This window comes from Coregonus clupeaformis, unplaced genomic scaffold, assembly GCF_020615455.1.
Source record: "Coregonus clupeaformis isolate EN_2021a unplaced genomic scaffold, ASM2061545v1 scaf0081, whole genome shotgun sequence".
In the NCBI taxonomy this organism is placed as follows: domain Eukaryota; kingdom Metazoa; phylum Chordata; class Actinopteri; order Salmoniformes; family Salmonidae; genus Coregonus; species Coregonus clupeaformis.
The window spans coordinates 771,833-792,500 of NW_025533536.1; the positions used below are offsets into that span (position 1 = coordinate 771,833).

At 47.5% G+C, this 20,668-nt stretch overlaps 1 protein-coding gene across 1 annotated transcript in view; it reads right to left on the bottom strand.

The window, feature by feature from the left end:
* Positions 1-20,668, bottom strand: part of stau2 (staufen double-stranded RNA binding protein 2) — a gene marked incomplete at its 5' end in the record, with an annotated part of 268,867 nt that overhangs the window by 212,638 nt on the left and 35,561 nt on the right. The window contains 3 exons of the mRNA XM_045213151.1: positions 834-962; positions 14,208-14,345; positions 14,751-14,963. Coding sequence (XP_045069086.1) covers positions 834-962; positions 14,208-14,345; positions 14,751-14,963 — 480 coding nt within the window. The remainder of the gene's footprint in view (positions 1-833; positions 963-14,207; positions 14,346-14,750; positions 14,964-20,668) is intronic.

The window sequence follows — 20,668 nt, forward strand, 5'->3', positions numbered from 1 at the left end:
AAGCTATAAATGTGATATAGATGTGATATATGTGTTATGTTATAGATGCTAGGTGTTGTGTTATAGATGTGTTATAGATGCTAGGTGTTGTGTTATAGATGTTATATATGTAATAGAGGTGTTATAGATGTGAGGTGTTGTGTTATAGATGTTATATATGTAATAGAGGTGTTATAGATGTGTTATAGATGTGTTATAGATGTTAGGTGTTGTGTTATAGATGTTATAGAGGTTATATATGTAATAGAGGTGTTATAGATGTGTTATAGATGTGTTCTAGATGTTAGGTGTTGTGTTATAGATGTTATAGAGGTTATATATGTAATAGAGGTGTTATAGATGTGAGGTGTTGTGTTATAGATGTTATATATGTAATAGAGGTGTTATAGATGTGTTATAGATGTTAGGTGTTGTGTTATAGATGTTATATATGTAATAGAGGTGTTATAGATGTGTTATAGATGTTAGGTGTTGTGTTATAGATGTTATAGAGGTTATATATGTAATAGAGGTGTTATAGATGTGTTATAGATGTGTTATAGATGTTAGGTGTTGTGTTATATATGTTATATATGTAATAGAGGTGTTATAGATGTGTTATAGATGTGTTATAGATGTGTTAGAAGTGTTAGATGTTATACATGTGTTATATATGATAGATTTGTTATAGATGTGATAGATGTGATATTGATGCTAGAGGTGTTATGTTACGTGTTATGTTATAGATGTGTGATAGATGTTAGCGTTATAGATGTTATAGAGATGTTATAGATGTTATAGGTGTGTGATTGATGTTATAGAGGTGTTATAGAGGGATTAAAATGCGTTATAACCTCAGCGGGGCTCTGTGGGCAGGTGGAGGCCTTGTACCCCAGCTGCAGTAGCATGGCCTCGGCCGCGTTCCGCTTCGCCACCTTCTTATTGGGCCCCGTTCCCGTGGTTACCTCACCACACACCTTCACCTGCACAGACAACACACAGACGGACAACAGGACCTTTATGAGACGTTGTGTGTTCTCCTAATGTACAGTCGTGGTCAAAAGTTTTGAGAATGACACAAGTATTGGTCTTCACAAAGTTCGCTGCTTCAGTGTTATGAGATATTTTTGTCAGATGTTACTGTGGTATACTGAAGTATAATTACAAGCATTCCATAAGTGTCAAAGGCTTTTATTGACAATTACATTAAGTTTATGCAAAGAGTCAATATTTGCAGTGTTGACCCTTCTTTTTCAAGACCTCTGCAATCCGCCCTGGCATGCTGTCAATTAACTTCTGGGCCACATCCTGACTGATTGCAGCCCATTCTTGCATAATCAATGCTTGGAGTTTGTCAGAATTTGTGGGATTTTGTTTGTCCATCTGCCTCTTGAGGATTGACCACAAGTTCTCAATGGGATTAAGGTCTGGGGAGTTTCCTGGCCATGGACCCAAAATGTCGATGTTTTGTTCCCCGAGCCACTTAGTTATCACTTTTGCCTTATGGCAAGGTGCTCCATCATGCTGGAAAAGGCATTGGTCATCACCAAACTGTTCTTGGATGGTTGGGAGAAGTTGCTCTCGGAGGATGTGTTGGTACCATTCTTTATTCATGGCTGTGTTCTTAGGCAAAATTGTGAGTGAGCTCATTCCCTTGGCTGAGAAGCAACCCCACACATGAATGGTCTCAGGATGCTTTACTGTTGGCATGACACAGGACTGATGGTAGCGCTCACCTTGTCTTCTCCAGACAAGGTGTTTTCCGGATGCCCCAAACAATCGGAAAGGGGATTCATCAGAGAAAATGACTTTACCCCAGTCCTCAGCAGTCCAATCCCTGTACCTTTTGCAGAATATCAGTCTGTCCCTGATGTTTTTCCTGGAGAGAAGTGGCTTCTTTGCTGCCCTTCTTGACACCAGGCCATCCTCCAAAAGTATTCGCCTCACTGTGCATGCAGATGCACTCACATCTGCCTGCTGCCATTCCTGAGCAAGCTCTGCACTGGTGGTGCCCCGATCCCGCAGCTGAATCAACTTTAGGAGATGGTCCTGGCGCTTGCTGGACTTTCTTGGGCACCCTGACGCCTTCTTCACAACAATTGAACATCTCTTCTTGAAGTTCTTGATGATCCGATAAATGGTTGATTTAGGTGCATCTCCTTGCCTGTGAAGCCCTTTTTGTACAAAGCAATGATGACGGCACGTGTTTCCTTGCAGGTAACCATGGTTAAGAGAGGAAGAACAATGATTTCAAGCACCACCCTCCTTTTAAAGCTTCCAGTCTGTTATTCTAACTCAATCAGCATGACAGAGTGATCTCCAGCCTTGTCCTCGTCAACACTCTCACCTGTGTTAACGAGAGAATCACTGACATGATGGCAGCTGGTCCTTTTGTGGCAGGGCTGAAATGCAGTGGAAATGTTTTTGGGGGATTAAGTTCATTTTCATGGCAAAGAGGGATTTTGCAATTAATTGCAATTCATCTGATCACTCTTCATGACATTCTGGAGTATATGCAAATTGCCATCATCAAAGCTGAGGCAGCAGACTTTGTGAAAATTAGTATTTGTGTCTTTCTCAAAACTTTTGACCACAACTGTATATTACAGAGAACTATATTTCCTATTATATATTACAGAGGACTACATTTCCTATTATATATTACAGAGGACTACATTTCCTATTATATATTACAGAGAACTACATTTCCTATAATATTACAGAGGACTACATTTCCTATTATATATTACAGAGAACTACATTTCCTATAATATTACAGAGGACTACATTTCCTATTATATATTACAGAGAACTACATTTCCTATAATATTACAGAGGACTACATTTCCTATTATATATTACAGAGGACTACATTTCCTATTACAGTGGGGAAAAAAAGTATTTAGTCAGCCACCAATTGTGCAAGTTCTCCCACTTAAAAAGATGAGAGAGGCCTGTAATTTTCATCATAGGTACACGTCAACTATGACAGACAAAATGAGGAAAAAAAATCCAGAAAATCACATTGTAGGATTTTTAATGAATTTATTTGCAAAATATGGTGGAAAATAAGTATTTGGTCAATAACAAAAGTTTCTCAATAATTTGTTATATACCCTTTGTTGGCAATGACACAGGTCAAATGTTTTCTGTAAGTCTTCACAAGGTTTTCACACACTGTTGCTGGTATTTTGGCCCATTCCTCCATGCAGATCTCCTCTAGAGCAGTGATGTTTTGGGGCTGTCGCTGGGCAACACAGACTTTCAACTCCCTCCAAAGATTTTCTATGGGGTTGAGATCTGGAGACTGGCTAGGCCATTCCAGGACCTTGAAATGCTTCTTACGAAGCCACTCCTTCGTTGCCCGGGCGGTGTGTTTGGGATCATTGTCATACTGAAAGACCCAGCCACGTTTCATCTTCAATGCCCTTGCTGATGGAAGGAGGTTTTCACTCAAAATCTCACGATACATGGCCCCATTCATTCTTTCCTTTACACGGATCAGTTGTCCTGGTCCCTTTGCAGAAAAACAGCCCCAAAGCATGATGTTTCCACCCTCATGCTTCACAGTAGGTATGGTGTTCTTTGGATGCAACTCAGCATTCTTTGTCCTCCAAACACGACGAGTTGAGTTTTTACCAAAAAAGTTCTATTTTGGTTTCATCTGACCATATGACATTCTCCCAATCCTTTTCTGGATCATCCAAATGCACTCTAGCACGGGCCTGGACATGTACTGGCTTAAGCAGGGGGACACGTCTGGCACTGCAGGATTTAAGTCCCTGGCGGCGTAGTGTGTTACTGATGGTAGGCTTTGTTACTTTGGTCCCAGCTCTCTGCAGGTCATTCACTAGGTCCCCCGTGTGGTTCTGGGATTTTTGCTCACCGGTCTTGTGATCATTTTGACCCCACGGGGTGAGATCTTGCGTGGAGCCCCAGATCGAGGGAGATTATCAGTGGTCTTGTATGCCTTCCATTTCCTAATAATTGCTCCCACAGTTGATTTCTTCAAACCAAGCTGCTTACCTATTGCAGATTCAGTCTTCCCAGCCTGGTGCAGGTCTACAATTTTGTTTCTGGTGTCCTTTGACAGCTCTTTGGTCTTGGCCATAGTGGAGTTTGGAGTGTGACTGTTTGAGGTTGTGGACAGGTGTCTTTTATACTGATAACAAGTTCAAACAGGTGCCATTAATACAGGTAACGAGTGGAGGACAGAGGAGCCTCTTAAAGAAGAAGTTACAGGTCTGTGAGAGCCAGAAATCTTGCTTGTTTGTAGGTGACCAAATACTTATTTTCCACCATAATTTGCAAATAAATTCATAAAAAATCCTACAATGTGATTTTCTGGAAATTTTTTCCTCAATTTGTCTGACATAGTTGACGTGTACCTATGATGAAAATTACAGGCCTCTCTCATCTTTTTAAGTGGGAGAACTTGCACAATTGGTGGCTGACTAAATACTTTTTTTCCCCACTGTATATATTACAGAGGACTACATTTCCTATTATATATTACAGAGAACTACATGTCCTATTATATATTACAGAGAACTACATTTCCTATTATATATTACAGAGGACTACATTTCCAATATACCCAGTTTATTAGGTACACCCATCTAGTACCGGGTCAAACCCCCCTTTGTCTCCAGAACAGCCTGAATTCTTCGTGGCATGGAAACGTTGCTCAATTGGTCTCAAGGGACCTAACGTGTGCCAGGAAAACATTCCCCACACCATTACCCCACCACCTCCACCAGCCTGTACCGTTGGCACCAGGCAGGATGGGGCCATGGACTCATGCTGCTTACGCCAAATCCTGACTCTGCCATCAGCATGACGAAACAGGAACCGGGATTCGTCGGACCAAGACAATGTTTTTCCAGTGTTGGTGATGGCGTGCCCACTGGAGCCGCTTCTTCTTGTTTTTAGCTGATAGAGGAGTGGAACCCGGTGTGGTCGTCTGCTGCAATAGCCCATCCGTGACAAGGACCGACGAGTTGTGCGTTCCGAGATGCCGTTCTGCACCACTGTTGTACTGTGCCGTTATTTGCCTGTTTGTGGGCCGCCTGTTAGCTTGCACGATTCTTGCCATTCTCCTTCGACCTCTCATCAACGAGCTGTTTGCGCCCACAGGACTGCCGCTGACTGGATGTTTTGTGTTTGTCGCTCCATTCTCGGTAAACCCTAGACACTGTTGGGCGTAAAAAGCCCAGGAGGCCGGCCGTTTCTGAGATACTGGAAACGGCGCTCCTGGCACCGACGATCACACCACGCTCAAAGTCGCTTTAGGTCACTAATTTTGTCCATTCTAACGCTCAATCGAACAGTAACTGAATGCCTTGATGCCTGTCTGCCTGCTTTATATAGCAGGCCAAGGATTTCTTTGTTAGGAGAATTGTGCATCCCTACTACTGCATATTTGGATTAAACTTTGTAGTGTTTACTTTCTAAATGTTCACATCAACATGTCATCAACACTTAGAAAGTAAACAAGATGAATGAATATCAAATGCTGTTTTGGTCACTGTAAGCTAACAGACTGACACAGTGTACTAAACAACATTCCAGAACCTACCAGTAACAGATGAACAAGCCTCAGGCTCAGTCCCAAATTCCACCCTATCCCCCTATATCGCGTACTACTTTTGACCAAGGGGCCCTGTTCAACAGTAGCACACTAAATAGGGAAAAGGGTGGAATTTGGGACAGACCTCTCAGTGCACTGCCTGCCTCAAGTGGCTTAACAACAGTCTCCAAGGGCTCCTTTGACCGCTTCAAGTAGCTCTGAAGGAAGCTTTAAATAAAAAACACACAATTAACTGACAAACAAACACCTAATAAAATCTCTTTATTGATGATCAAATCATTCAATGATTTAAAAAAAACCTAGCTCAAGCCATCAGACACAAGGTAGCTAGATGGGTTTTGATGACTACACTAACGAGCCATCAGACACAAGGTAGCTAGATGGGGTTTTGATGACTACACTAACGAGCCATCAGACACAAGGTAGCTAGATGGGTTGGATGACTACACTAACGAGCCATCAGACACAAGGTAGCTAGATGGGTTGGATGACTACACTAACGAGCCATCAGACACAAGGTAGCTAGATGGGTTGGATGACTACACTAACGAGCCATCAGACACAAGGTAGCTAGATGGGGTTTTGATGACTACACTAACGAGCCATCAGACACAAGGTAGCTAGATGGGGTTTTGATGACTACACTAACGAGCCATCAGACACAAGGTAGCTAGATGGGTTGGATGACTACACTAACGAGCCATCAGACACAAGGTAGCTAGATGGGTTGGATGACTACACTAACGAGCCATCAGACACAAGGTAGCTAGATGGGTTGGATGACTACACTAACGAGCCATCAGACACAAGGTAGCTAGATGGGGTTTTGATGACTACACTAACGAGCCATCAGACACAAGGTAGCTAGATGGGGTTTTGATGACTACACTAACGAGCCATCAGACACAAGGTAGCTAGATGGGTTGGATGACTACACTAACGAGCCATCAGACAAGGTAGCTAGATGGGGTTTTGATGACTACGCTAACGAGCCATCAGACACAAGGTAGCTAGATGGGTTGGATGACTACACTAACGAGCCATCAGACAAGGTAGCTAGATGGGGTTTTGATGACTACGCTAACGAGCCATCAGACACAAGGTAGCTAGATGGGGTTTTGATGACTACGCTAACGAGCCATCAGACACAAGGTAGCTAGATGGGTTGGATGACTACACTAACGAGCCATCAGACAAGGTAGCTAGATGGGGTTTTGATGACTACGCTAACGAGCCATCAGACACAAGGTAGCTAGATGGGTTGGATGACTACACTAACGAGCCATCAGACACAAGGTAGCTAGATGGGGTTTTGATGACTACACTAACGAGCCATCAGACACAAGGTAGCTAGATGGGGTTTTGATGGCTACACTAACGAGACATGACACAGCAAACCTAGTGCTCTCAGGCAGGACACAAGTGAACGACTTCATGAATAGATAATCAATTCCGTCATTTGGCACAAGAAGAACAGCAGTTTATAAGGAACATTGACGCAGGAATCACTTTTTATAACCTAACCATGCCATTTATAACCTAACCATGCCATTTATAACCTAACCATGCCATTTATAACCTAACCATGCCATTTATAACCATGCCATTTATAACCATGCCATTTATAACCATGCCATTTATAACCATGCCATTTATAACCATGCCATTTATAACCATGCCATTTATAACCTAACCATGCCATTTATAACCTAACCATGCCATTTATAACCTAACCATGCCATTTATAACCTAACCATGCCATTTATAACCTAACCATGCCATTTATAACCTAACCATGCTATTTATAACCTAACCATGCCATTTTTAACCTAATCTTTTCATTTCCATGGGATGTTATGTGATTTCTGTATTACGTTAGGGCCAGTGTGGTATTCAGAGTGGACTCATCCCAAATGGCACCCTATTCCCTATATAGGGCACTACTTTAGACCAGAGAATGGCACCCTATTCCCTATATAGTGCACTACTTTAGACCAGAGAATGGCACCCTATTCCCTATATAGGGCACTACTTTAGACCAGAGCCATATGGGTCTCCCTACGGGCCCTGTTCAAAAGTAGTGCGCTATATAGGGAATTAGGGTGCCATGTGGGATGCACCCAGTGGGTCTTTAATCCACCCCTGAGTCCACAGGTCTCTACTGTAACCTTCACCTCATTATACAGTGGGCTCCCAAATTACTGCTACCCCTGACTGGCAATGCACAAACAATACTTTAACATTATTATAGAGAGAAACTCAAAATACCAACATGTGAGAAATACTGTACTTTATTAATGTTTCAATGGAACCAACCAAAGTCATACAATGATTTAATACAAAATAAATGTCACCAAAATCAAGGTTTAATAATTATTGGCGCTCCTCATTTAGTACTTAGTGCAACCACCTCTGGCAAGGATAACGGCATGGAGTCTTTTCCTGTAACGTTTGACAAGGTTAAGGAACACATTTGGGAGGGATTTTGGACCATTCCTCTATGCAGATCCTTTCAAGATCCTTCACATTCTTGGGTTTGCGCTTATCAACTGCCCTCTTCAACTCAGCCCATAGATTTTAGATTGGATTTGAGGTCCGGCGACTGAGATGGCCATGGCAGAACATCGATTTTGTTGTCACAGAAACCATTTCTGTGTGGATCTTGAGGTATGTTTTGGGTCATTGTCTTGTTGTAAAGTCCACCTCCGGCCAAGTCCCAGCCTTCTGGCAGAGGCAACCAGATTGTCAGCCAAAATGGCCTGATACTTGGTGGAATTCATTATGCCATCAATCTTAACCAGTGCCCCCTGGACCTCTGGAATTAAAACAGCCCCAAAACATCACTGACCCACCACCATATTTCACCGTGGGTATGAGGTGCCTCTCCTTGTATGCATCTCTGTTTCGACGCCAAACATGCCGATTCTGTATCTGACCAAAACGTTAAATTTTGGTCTCATCTGACCAGAGCACCTTCTTCCAGTCATAATTTAAATGATGTTTGGCAAACGCCAAGCGCTTGCGTCTGTATCTTGGGGTCAGAAAGGGCTTTCTTCTGGCAACCCTTCCAAAGAGCCTGTGGTTGTGGAGGTGGCGTCTGATGGTGCTTTTTGAAACCTGGTGACCCCAAGACGCCACCAAGGCCTGCAATTCCTTCACAGTGATTCTTGGGGATTTTGTTGCTTCTCTCACCATCCTCCTCCCTTTCCTGGGGGGCAAAATGAATTTGCGTCCTCTACCCGTGAGGTTTTCAACTGTTCCATATATTTTAAACGTTTTACTAATTGCCCTGACAGTGCTCAGTGGTATATTCAATCGTTTGTGGATCTTCTTGTAGCCATTACCAGATTTATGAAGATCTACGACCATCTGTCTCTTTTCAACTGCCAGTTCTTTTGTTTTCTTCATGGTGTTGGATGACAAAGGGATATTGCATGCGTGTTACCTCATTTCTATTCCCTAGTGAAACAGGAAGTGATGTAATGGCTCAATATAGTTCCTTAAGACTTAGAAAAACTTAAATAAGTGGAATTTAATTCCTGGTTTAATTTTGGCAGATATTATTTACATTGGTTATTGGTATTTTATTAGGATCCCCATTAGCTGTTGCAAAAGCAGCAACTACTCTTCCTGGGCTTCACACAAAACATGAAACATGACATAATAAAGAACATTAATAGACAAGAACAACTCAATAATTATTACATAGATTTTTAATTAAATCAATAAATGATTTTGGTGGGTTCCATTGGAACATTAGTATAGTATTTTGAGTTTCTCTCTATAATTATATTGTTTATATATTTTTTAAGTATTGTTTGTGCATTGCCAGTCAGGGGTGCCAGTAATTTTGGAGCCCACTGTAAATCATTAATCTGATCAATTAGTCAATCAGAAAGATCAATGAAGCATAATCAGGTAAAGGTTGGAAGGAAGCAAATAATTCCTGATTTCTGCTAATATTGAATGAAGTGGAAAAACTCGGAGAACTTACATATTTTGGAGAATGTAGGGCCATAGACATAAAGCAGGTTTCATTCCTGTGACTTCCTGTTTCATTCCTGTGACTTCCTGTTTAATTCCTGTGACTTCCTGTTTCATTCCTGTGACTTCCTGTTTCATTCCTGTGACTTGGATGTGTTTCACTACATGTTCTCACTGAACCACGGTAAAGCTAGTCAACTGTAGTTCTTTTAATGTGCATAAAACTGCATTTTAATACTGTGAGGTCAGTGGGCTGTGTGTGTGTGGATGTGTGTGGATGTGTGTGTGTGTGTGTGTGTGTGTGGATGTGTGGATGTGTGTGTGTGTGTGTGTGTGTGTGTGTGTGGTTGAATAGTAGAGGATTATAAACAGACTGTATTCCTGGTTTGAACAGCGTGGTTTGAACAGCGTGCTGTAAACCAGACGGATATTAAACAGCTTCTACGCTTAGTTCACCCAGTTACACTGCCAAGAAGAGAGAGAGAGAGAGAGAGAGAGAGAGAGAGAGAGAGAGAGAGAGAGAGAGAGAGAGAGAGAGAGAGATACATCCTGTTTGCAACAAGGCACTAAAGTAATACAGCAAAAAATGTGGAAAAGCAATTCACTTTTTGTCCTGAATACAAAGTGTTATGTTTGGGACAAATCCAATACAACACATTACTGTATACCACTCTCCATATTTTCAAGCATAGTGGTGGCTGCATCATGTAATGGGTATGCTTGTCATCAGCAAGGACTAGGGAGTTTTTTAGGATAAAAAGAAACGGAATAGAGCTAAGCACAGGCAAAATCCTAGAGGAAAACCTGGCTCAGTCTGCTGTCCACCAGACACTGGGAGATGAATTCACCTTTCAGCAGGGCAATAACCTAAAACACAACTTCAAATATACACTGGAGTTGCTTACCAAGAAGACAGTGAATGTTCCTGAGTTGCCGAGTTACAGTTTTGACCTAAATCTTCAAGACCTGAAAATGGTTGTCTAGCAACGATCAACAACTAATTTGACAGAGCTTGAAGAATGTTGAAAAGAATAATGTGCAAAAGTTACCCAGAAAGACTGTAATCGCTGCCAAAGGTGCTTCTAACATGTATTGACTCAGGGGTGTGAATACTTATGTAAATGAGATATATCTGGAATTCATTTTCAATACATTTGCAAACATTTCTAAAAACATGTTTATACTTTGTCATTATGGGGTACTGTTTGTAGATGGGTGAGAAAACAACATCTATTTAAGCCATTTTGAATTCAGGCTGTGGAGTACCTGCACTGTACTTTCATTCACTCCATCACTCCACCCCACAATACCCCCATCTCTCTATACCTCCACCCCATCTCTCTATCCCTCCACCCCCAACTCTCTATCCCTCCACCCCCCATCTCTCTATCCCTCCACCCCATCTCTCTATACCTCCACCCCCCATCTCTCTATCCCTCCACCCCATCTCTCTATTCCTCCACCCCCCATCTCTCTATCCCTCCACCCCATCTCTCTATTCCTCCACCCCATCTCTCTATTCCTCCACCCCCCCATCTCTCTATCCCTCCACCCCATCTCTCTATCCCTCCACCCCATCTCTCTATCCCTCCACCCCCCATCTCTATTCCTCCACCCCATCTCTCTAATCCTCCACCCCCCATCTCTCTATCCCTCCACCCCATCTCTCTATCCCTCCACCCCATCTCTCTATCCCTCCACCCCCATCTCTCTATACCTCCACCCCATCTCTCTATCCCTCCACCCCCCATCTCTCTATCCCTCCACCCCATCTCTCTATCCCTCCACCCCCATCTCTCTATTCCTCCACCCCCCATCTCTCTATACCTCCACCCCATCTCTCTATCCCTCCACCCCCCATCTCTCTATCCCTCCACCCCATCTCTCTATCCCCCCACCCCCATCTCTCTATCCCTCCCCCCATCTCTCTATCCCTCCACCCCCAACTCTCTATCCCTCCACCCCATCTCTCTATCCCTCCACCCCCATCTCTCTATCCCTCCACCCCATCTCTCTATCCCTCCACCCCCATCTCTCTATCCCTCCACCCCCCCCATCTCTATCCCTCCACCCCATCTCTCTATACCTCCACCCCCCATCTCTCTATCCCTCCACCCCATCTCTCTATTCCTCCACCCCCATCTCTCTATCCCTCCACCCCATCTCTCTATTCCTCCACCCCATCTCTCTATTCCTCCACCCCCCATCTCTCTATCCCTCCACCCCATCTCTCTATCCCTCCACCCCATCTCTCTATTCCTCCACCCCATCTCTCTATTCCTCCACCCCCATCTCTCTATCCCTCCACCCCATCTCTCTATTCCTCCACCCCATCTCTCTATTCCTCCCCCCCCCATCTCTCTATCCCTCCACCCCATCTCTCTATCCCTCCACCCCATCTCTCTATCCCTCCACCCCATCTCTCTATCCCTCCACCCCCCCCCATCTCTATTCCTCCACCCCATCTCTCTATTCCTCCACCCCATTCTCTATCCTCCCCCCCCTCTCTATCCCTCCCCCCCATCTCTCTATCCCTCCCCCCATCTCTCTATCCCTCCACCCCATCTCTCTATCCCTCCACCCCCCATCTCTCTATCCCTCCACCCCCATCTCTATATCCCTCCACCCCCCATCTCTCTATTCCTCCACCCCCATCTCTCTATCCCTCCCCCCATCTCTCTATCCCTCCCCCATCTCTCTATCCCTCCACCCCCCATCTCTCTATCCCTCCACCCCCCATCTCTCTATCCCTCCCCCCATCTCTCTATCCCTCCACCCCATCTCTCTATCCCTCCACCCCCCCATCTCTATTCCTCCACCCCATCTCTCTATTCCTCCACCCCCATCTCTCTATTCCTCCACCCCCCCATCTCTCTATCCCTCCCCCCCATCTCTCTACCCCTCCCCCCATCTCTCTATCCCTCCCCCATCTCTCTATCCCTCCACCCCATCTCTCTATCCCTCCACCCCCATCTCTCTATCCCTCCACCCCCATCTCTATATCCCTCCACCCCCCATCTCTCTATTCCTCCACCCCCCATCTCTCTATCCCTCCACCCTCCACTCTCTATCCCTCCACCCCATCTCTCTATCCCTCCACCCCATCTCTCTATCCCTCCACCCCCCGTCTCTCTATCCCTCCACCCCCCATCTCTCTATCCCTCCACCCCATCTCTCTATCCCTCCACCCCATCTCTCTATCCCTCCACCCCCCATCTCTCTATCCCTCCACCCCCCATCTCTCTATCCCTCCACCCCCATCTCTCTATCCCTCCACCCCCCATCTCTCTATCCCTCCACCCCCCATCTCTCTATCCCTCCACCCCATCTCTCTATCCCTCCACCCCCCATCTCTCTATCCCTCCACCCCCCATCTCTCTATCCCTCCACCCCATCTCTCTATCCCTCCCCCCCATCTCTCTATCCCTCCACCCCATCTCTCTATCCCTCCACCCCCCATCTCTCTATCCCTCCACCCCATCTCTCTATCCCTCCACCCCATCTCTCTATCCCTCCACCCCATCTCTCTATCCCTCCACCCCCCATCTCTCTATCCCTCCACCCCATCTCTCTATCCCTCCACCCCATCTCTCTATCCCTCCACCCCATCTCTCTATCCCTCCACCCCCCATCTCTCTATCCCGCCACCCCATCTCTCTATCCCTCCACCCCATCTCTCTATCCCTCCACCCCCCATCTCTCTATCCCTCCACCCCATCTCTCTATCCCTCCACCCCATCTCTCTATCCCTCCACCCCATCTCTCTATCCCCCCATCTCTCTATCCCTCCACCCCATCTCTCTATCCCTCCACCCCCATTCTCTATCCCGCCACCCCATCTCTCTATCCCTCCACCCCATCTCTCTATCCCTCCACCCCCCATCTCTCTATCCCTCCACCCCATCTCTCTATCCCTCCACCCCATCTCTCTATCCCTCCACCCCCCATCTTCTATCCCTCCACCCCATCTCTCTATCCCTCCACCCCATCTCTCTATCCCTCCACCCCATCTCTCTATCCCTCCACCCCATCTCTCTATCCCTCCACCCCCCCCATCTCTCTATCCTCCACCCCATCTCTCTATCCCCCCACCCCATCTCTCTATCCCGCCGCCCCATCTCTCTATCCCTCCACCCCCCATCTCTCTATCCCTCCACCCCCCCATCTCTCTATCCCTCCACCCCCATCTCCCTATCCCTCCACCCCCATCTCTCTATCCCTCCACCCCATCTCTCTATCCCTCCACCCCCCATCTCTCTATCCCTCCACCTCCATCTCTCTATCCCTCCACCCCATCTCTCTATCCCTCCACCCCCATCTTCTCTATCCCTCCACCCCATCTCTCTATCCCTCCATCTCTCTATCCCCCCACCCCCCATCTCTCTATCCCTCCACCCCCCCATCTCTCTATCCCTCCACCCCCCATCTCTCTATCCCCCACCCCCCATCTCTCTATCCCTCCACCCCCCATCTCTCTATCCCTACACCCCATCTCTCTATCCCTCCACCCCCCCATCTCTCTATCCCTCCACCCCCATCTCTCACCCCCACCCCCATCTCTCTATCCCTCCACCCCCATCTCTCTATCCCTCCACCCCATCTCTCTATCCCTCCACCCCCCATCTCTCTATCCCTCCACCCCATCTCTCCATACCTGCATGATGAACTCTCTGCGTCGGGGCATGCCTCTCTCAGACAGTAACAGGTATTCTGGTTCCTTCTCCTTCTTGGCCTGTTGTATCTGAGCCAGTCTACTGATGGGGTTCATCCCCTGGCCATAATCTGGACCCGTCTGAGGGAGGAGTGGAGGGAGGGAGAGAAAGATGGAGAGAGCGAGAGGAGAGAAGGAGAGAGGGTAAACACATATGTTCTTGTCCTTAGTTAGGACCAGGTTCTGAATGACCAGAACATTTACATTTTTAGTAATTTAGCAGACACTCTTATCCAGAGAGAATTACAGTTAGTGAGTGCATACATTTTTCACACTGGCCCCCCGTGGGAATCGAACCCACAACCCTGGCGTTGCAAGCGCCATGCTCTACCAACTGAGCTACAGGGGACTATTTTCAACCTTTGATTTAGAAAGCTACATGGTTGTTTGGTGGTTGAGCCCCCCAAGCCTCAACCCAAGTCCAAACGCCAGCCCCATTCCTATACCCCATCTCCAGTCCCTTTCCAAGCCCCCCAACCCTGGTACCTTGAGGATGGTCTTGGGGCGTTTCTTGTAGTGTAGTTTGGGTTTCTCCACTAACGGGGTGAAGGGGAGTTTCTTGAGGTCCTGGAGAATGGAGAGGGCAGCCCTCTTCTTGGACAGCTTCTTACTGTTCCCCTCACCCTCCGCTGAGAACTCCCCTACGGACACACGGGTCAGGAAGCTCTTCATGTGAGGGGGACCGCTCTCCTTCAAGACCTGGGGAGGGGGAGACAGACATAGGAGAGGATGCTCTTCATTTCAAGGTCCTTTATGAGCTGGCGAGATTTGATTGGGACAGAATATGACGTTTCCCCATCTGAAGGAGAGATGTGTCCTCCCTGTGAGTATGTGAATTGCACAGTGAGTGTGTGGATGTGTCTGCAGTGTCAGGTGGTCCACAATATAATCTCTCTCTCTCTCTCTCTCTCTCTCTCTCTCTCTCTCTCTCTCTCTCTCTCTCTCTCTCTCTCTCTCTCTCTCTCTCTCTCTCTCTCTCTCTCTCTCTCTCTCTCTCTCTCTCTCTCCCTCCCTCTCTCCCTCTCTCCCTCTCTCCCTCTCTCTCCCTCCCTCCCTCCCAGTGCATGTCCCAAAAGGTACCGTAAATAGTGTACCTAGTGTACTGTATTTGACCAGAGCCCTAAGTGCCTTAAATTATGTCACTATTTAGGGAATAGAGTGTGTGTGAGTTGTATTATACAACAGATGTAAAGAGATAAGCCTTGAGCATTCCTCACATACTTCAGATAACATCATTACTAGGCCTTGAGGAGAGCTTCTTTATCACCACTACAGTTATATAAGGAACTGAATTATTTTCACGAGGCATCCATTTTCTCTCTTCTCAGTAAGCTGGGATTTCAATAATTAATCAAACAGCAGCATGGTTATTCACTCCACCTAGTTTCCCTGAAGTTACAGTAATCTGTTACTAGTCTGAAGTTATGCAGTTACTTATAACTAGTAGTCTGTAACTAGTCTGAAGTTATACAGTAACATATATTCCAACTAAACTACTGAAAGAGCCACTTCCTGTGCTTGGCCCTCCTATGTTGAACATAATAAATGGCTCCCTATCCACTGGATGTGTACAAGACTAACTAAAATTGGCAGTAATAAAGCCTCTCTTGAAAAAGCCAAACCTTGATCCAGAAAATGTAAAAAACGAATCAGTCGAATCTCCTCTCAATTTTTTTTGAAAAAGCTGTTGTGCAGCAACTCACTGCCTTCCTGAAGACAAATAATGTATAAGAAACCCTTCAGTCTGGTTTTAGACCCCATCATAGCACTGAGACTGCACTCGTGAAGGTGGTAAATTACCTTTTAATGGCGTCAGACCAAGGCTCTGCATCTGTCCTCGTGCTCCTAGACCTTAGTGCTGCTTTTGACACCATCGATCACCACATTGTTTTGGAGAGATTGGAAACCTTAATTGGTCGACACGGACAAGTTCTTGCCTGATTTAGATCTTATCTGTCTGAAAGATATCAGTTCGTCTCTGTGGATGGTTTGTCCTCTGACAAATCAATTGTAAGTTTCGGTGTTCCTCAAGGTTCCGTTTTAGGACCACTATTGTTTTCACTATATATTCTACCTCTTGGTGATGTCATTCGGAAACACAATGTTAACTTTCATTGCTATGCGGACGACACACAGCTCTACATTTCGATGAAACATGGTGAAGCCCCACAATTGCCTACCCTGGAAGCCTGTGTTTCAGACATAAGGATGTGGATGGCGGCAAATATTGTACTTTTAAACTCGGACAAAACAGAGATGCTAGTTCTAGGTCCCAAGAAACAAAGAGATCTTCTGTTGGATCTGACAATTAATCTTGATGGTTGTACAGTCGTCTCAAGAAAAACGGTGAAGGACCTCGGCGTTACTCTGGACCCTGATCTCTCTTTTGACGAACATATCAAGAATATTTCAAGGACAGCTTTTTTTCCATCTTCGTAACATTGCAAAAATCAGAAACTTTTTTGTCAAAAGATTATGCAGAAAAGCTAATCCATGCTTTTGTCACTTCTAGATTAGACTACTGCAATGCTCTACTCTCCCCGGATAAAGCACTAAATAAACTTCAATTAGTGCTTAACACGGCTGCTAGAATCTTGACTAGAACCAATACATTTGATCATATTCCTCCAGTACCAGCCTCTCTACATTGGCTTCCTGTTAAGGCTAGGGCTGATTTCAAGGTTTTACTGCTAATTTACCTACACGTACGCTAAGGTCACAAGATGCAGGCCTCCTTATTGTCCCTAGAATTTCTAAGCAAACAGCTGGAGGCAGGGCTTTCTCCTATAGAGCTCAATTTTTATGGAATGGTCTGCCTATCCATGTGAGAGACGCAGACTCTGTCTCGACCTTTAAGTCTTTACTGAAGACTCATCTCTTCCTATGATTGAGTGTAGTCTGGCCCAGGGGTGCGAAGGTGAACGGCAAGGCACTGGAGCGACAAACCCCCCTTGCTGTCTCTGCCTGGCCGGCTCCCCTCTCTCCACGGGGATTCTCTGCCTCTGACCCTATTACGGGGGCTGAGTCACTGGCTTACTAGTCCTCTTCCATGCCGTCCCTAGGAGGGGTGCGTCACTTGAGTGGGTTGAGTCACTGACGTGACCTTCCTGTCTGGTTTGTCGCCCCCTCAGGCTCGTACAGTGGAGGAGATCTTCGTGGGCTATACTCAGCCTTGTCTCAGGGTAGTAGGTTGGTGGTCTGTTGATATCCCTCTGGTGGTGTGGGGGCTGTGCTTTGGCAAAGTGGGTGGGGTTATATCCTGCCCGGTTGGCCCTGTCTGGGGGTATCCCACAGTGTCGCCCGACACATTGCTCGCTTAACCCGGAAGCCAGCCGCATCAATGTGTCGGGGGAAACACCGTACAACTGGCAACCGAAGTCAGCGTGCATGCACCCGGCCGCCACAAGGAGTCGCTAGAGCGCGATGGGACAAGGACATCCCAGTCGACCAAACCCTCCCCTAACCCGGATGACGCTGGGTCAATTGTGCGCCGCCTCATGGGTCTCCTGGTTGCGGCCGGCCGCGACACAGCCCGGGATCGAACCCGGATCTGTAGTGACGCCTCTAGCACTGTGATGTAGTGCCTTAGACCACTGCGCCACTCGGGAGGCTCCTCATGTGACATTTTGAATGAAGATGTTTTGTTGTTGCTAGGAGTTATGGTCTCATTGTGTTGTTGCTAGGAGTTATGGTCTCATTGTGTTGTTGCTAGGAGTTAATGTCTCATTGTGTTGTTGCTAGGAGTTATGGTCTCATTGTGTTGTTGCTAGGAGTTACGGTCTCATTGTGTTGTTGCTAGGAGTTATGGTCTCATTGTGTCTATCTTGACACTTATTCCTGTAACTACATATTGTATCGTCATATCAAACTATTTGGCCCCTTTATTTATAGAAACACCCATAACTAGCAGTCTGTAACTAGTCTGAAGCGATGCAGTCACCCACAAAGCACATGTATTAAGATCATGAATGAATTGTACTGAAAGAAGAAACTTGTCAAATTCTGTTTATGACTTACTAAAGTAGTTACTGTCTAATTACAACTAGTCCGTTAACCCTAAACCTGTGCAATTGGATATAAAGTGTGACTAAATATACCAACAACAGTGTTATGTAGCACGAAGCTTCACGCTAAGAGCCATCCAACATCACAGAGGCTGTATCCCAAACAGCCCCTTATTCCCTTTATAGTGCACTACTTTAGACCAGGGACCATAGTTATGCACTAGGGTTCCATTTGGGACAACATGCATCCCTCTCGCTCCAACTCATGACACAGTGAGGAAATTCAAAATGGCAGATCCATGTTCAACATTACGTGGGACTGTAACTCAGTGCATGAGTGCGTCCCAAATGGCACCCTATTCCCTATAGAGTGCACTATTTCTGACCAGAGCCCTATGTGCCATGTTCAACTGTAGTGCACTATATAGGGAATAGGGTGCCATTTGGAACAGCTGTATTTGATGTTGACATCAGTGGTTACTGAGGGGATGAATCTGTTCACAGATCAATAGTTCCTCTTTAGGTCGTAGATTATGAAGGGGATGAAGAGAGGTGGAAGAGGGAGGTAGAGGAGGGTGGAGGGAGGTAGAGGAGGGAGGTAGAGGAGGGTGGAGGGAGGTAGAGGAGGGGGGAGGGAGGTAGAGGAGGGTGGAGGGAGGTAGAGGAGGGAGGTAGAGGAGGGTGGAGGAGGGAGGTAGAGGAGGGGGATAGAGGAGGGTGGAGGGAGGTAGAGGAGGGAGGTAGAGGAGGGGGATAGAGGAGGGTGGAGGGGAGGTAGAGGAGGGAGGCAGAGGAGGGAGGTAGAGGGAGGGTGGAGGGAGGTAGAGGAGGGAGGTAGAGGAGGGAGGCAGAGGAGGGAGGTCGGAGGTAGAGGAGGATGGAGGGAGGTAGCGGAGGGAGGTAGAGGAGGGTAGAGGAGGGAGGTAGAGGAGGGTGGAGGGAGGTAGAGGAGGGAGGTAGAGGAGGGTGGAGGGAGGAGGGAGGAGAGGAGGGTGGAGGGAGGAGAGGAGGAGGGAGGCAGAGGAGGGAGGAGGGAGGTAGAGGAGGGAGGTAGAGGAGGGAGGAGGGAGGTAGAGGAGGGAGGTAGAGTAGGGAGGAGGGAGGTAGAGGAGGGAGGTGAGGAGGGTGGAGGGAGGAGAGGAGGGAGGTAGAGGAGGGTGGAGGGAGGTAGAGGAGGGAGGTAGAGGAGGGTGGAGGGAGGTAGAGGAGGGAGGTAGAGGAGGGTGGAGGGAGGTAGAGGAGGGTGGAGGGAGGTAGAGGAGGGAGGTAGAGGAGGGAGGAGGGAGGAGGTAGAGGAGGGTGGAGGTAGAGGAGGGAGGAGGGAGGTGAGGAGGGTGGAGGGAGGTAGAGGAGGGAGGTAGAGGAGGGTGGAGGGGAGGTAGAGGAGGGAGGTAGAGGAGGGTGGAGGGAGGTAGAGGAGGGAGGTAGAGGAGGGGTGGAGGGAGGTGGAGGGAGGCGAGGAGGTAGGGAGGGAGGTAGAGGAGGGAGGTAGAGGAGGGAGGTAGAGGAGGGAGGTAGAGGAGGGTGGAGGGAGATAGAGGAGGGAGGTAGAGGAGGATGGAGGGAGGAGGGAGGTAGAGGAGGGTGGAGGGAGGTAGAGGAGGGAGGTAGAGGAGGGTGGAGGGAGGTAGAGGAGGGGGGTAGAGGAGGGAGGTAGAGGAGGGAGGTAGAGGAGGGTGGAGGGAGGTAGAGGAGGGAGGTAGAGGAGGGAGGTAGAGGAGGGAGGTAGAGGAGGGAGGTAGAAGAGGGAGGTAGAGGAGGGAGGAGGGAGGTAGAGGAGGGTGGAGAGAGGTAGAGGAGGGAGGTAGAGGAGGGAGGTAGAGGAGGGAGGTAGAGGAGGGTGGAGGGAGGTAGAGGAGGGTGGAGGGAGGTAGAGGAGGGTGGTAGAGGAGGGAGGTAGAGGAGGGTGGGGAGGGAGGTAGAGGAGGGAGGAGAGGGAGGTAGAGGAGGGGGATAGAGGAGGGAGGTAGAGGAGGGTGGAGGGAGGTAGAGGAGGGAGGTAGAGGAGGGTGGAGGGAGGTAGAGGAGGGAGGTAGAGGAGGGAGGAGGGAGGTAGAGGAGGGTGGAGGGAGGTAGAGAGGGAGGTAGAGGAGGAGGAGGGAGGTAGAGGAGGGTGGAGGGAGGTAGAGGAGGGAGGTAGAGGAGGGTGGAGGGAGGAGAGGAGGGAGGTAGAGGAGGGAGGTAGAGGGGAGGTGAGGAGGGTGGAGGGAGGTAGAGGAGGGAGGTAGAGGAGGGAGGTAGAGGAGGGTGGAGGGAGGTAGAGGAGGGAGGTAGAGGAGGGAGGTAGAGGAGGGTGGAGGTAGAGGAGGGTGGAGGGAGATAGAGGAGGGAGGTAGAGGAGGATGGAGGGAGGAGGGAGGTAGAGGAGGGTGGGAGGGAGGTAGAGGAGGGAGGGGAGGA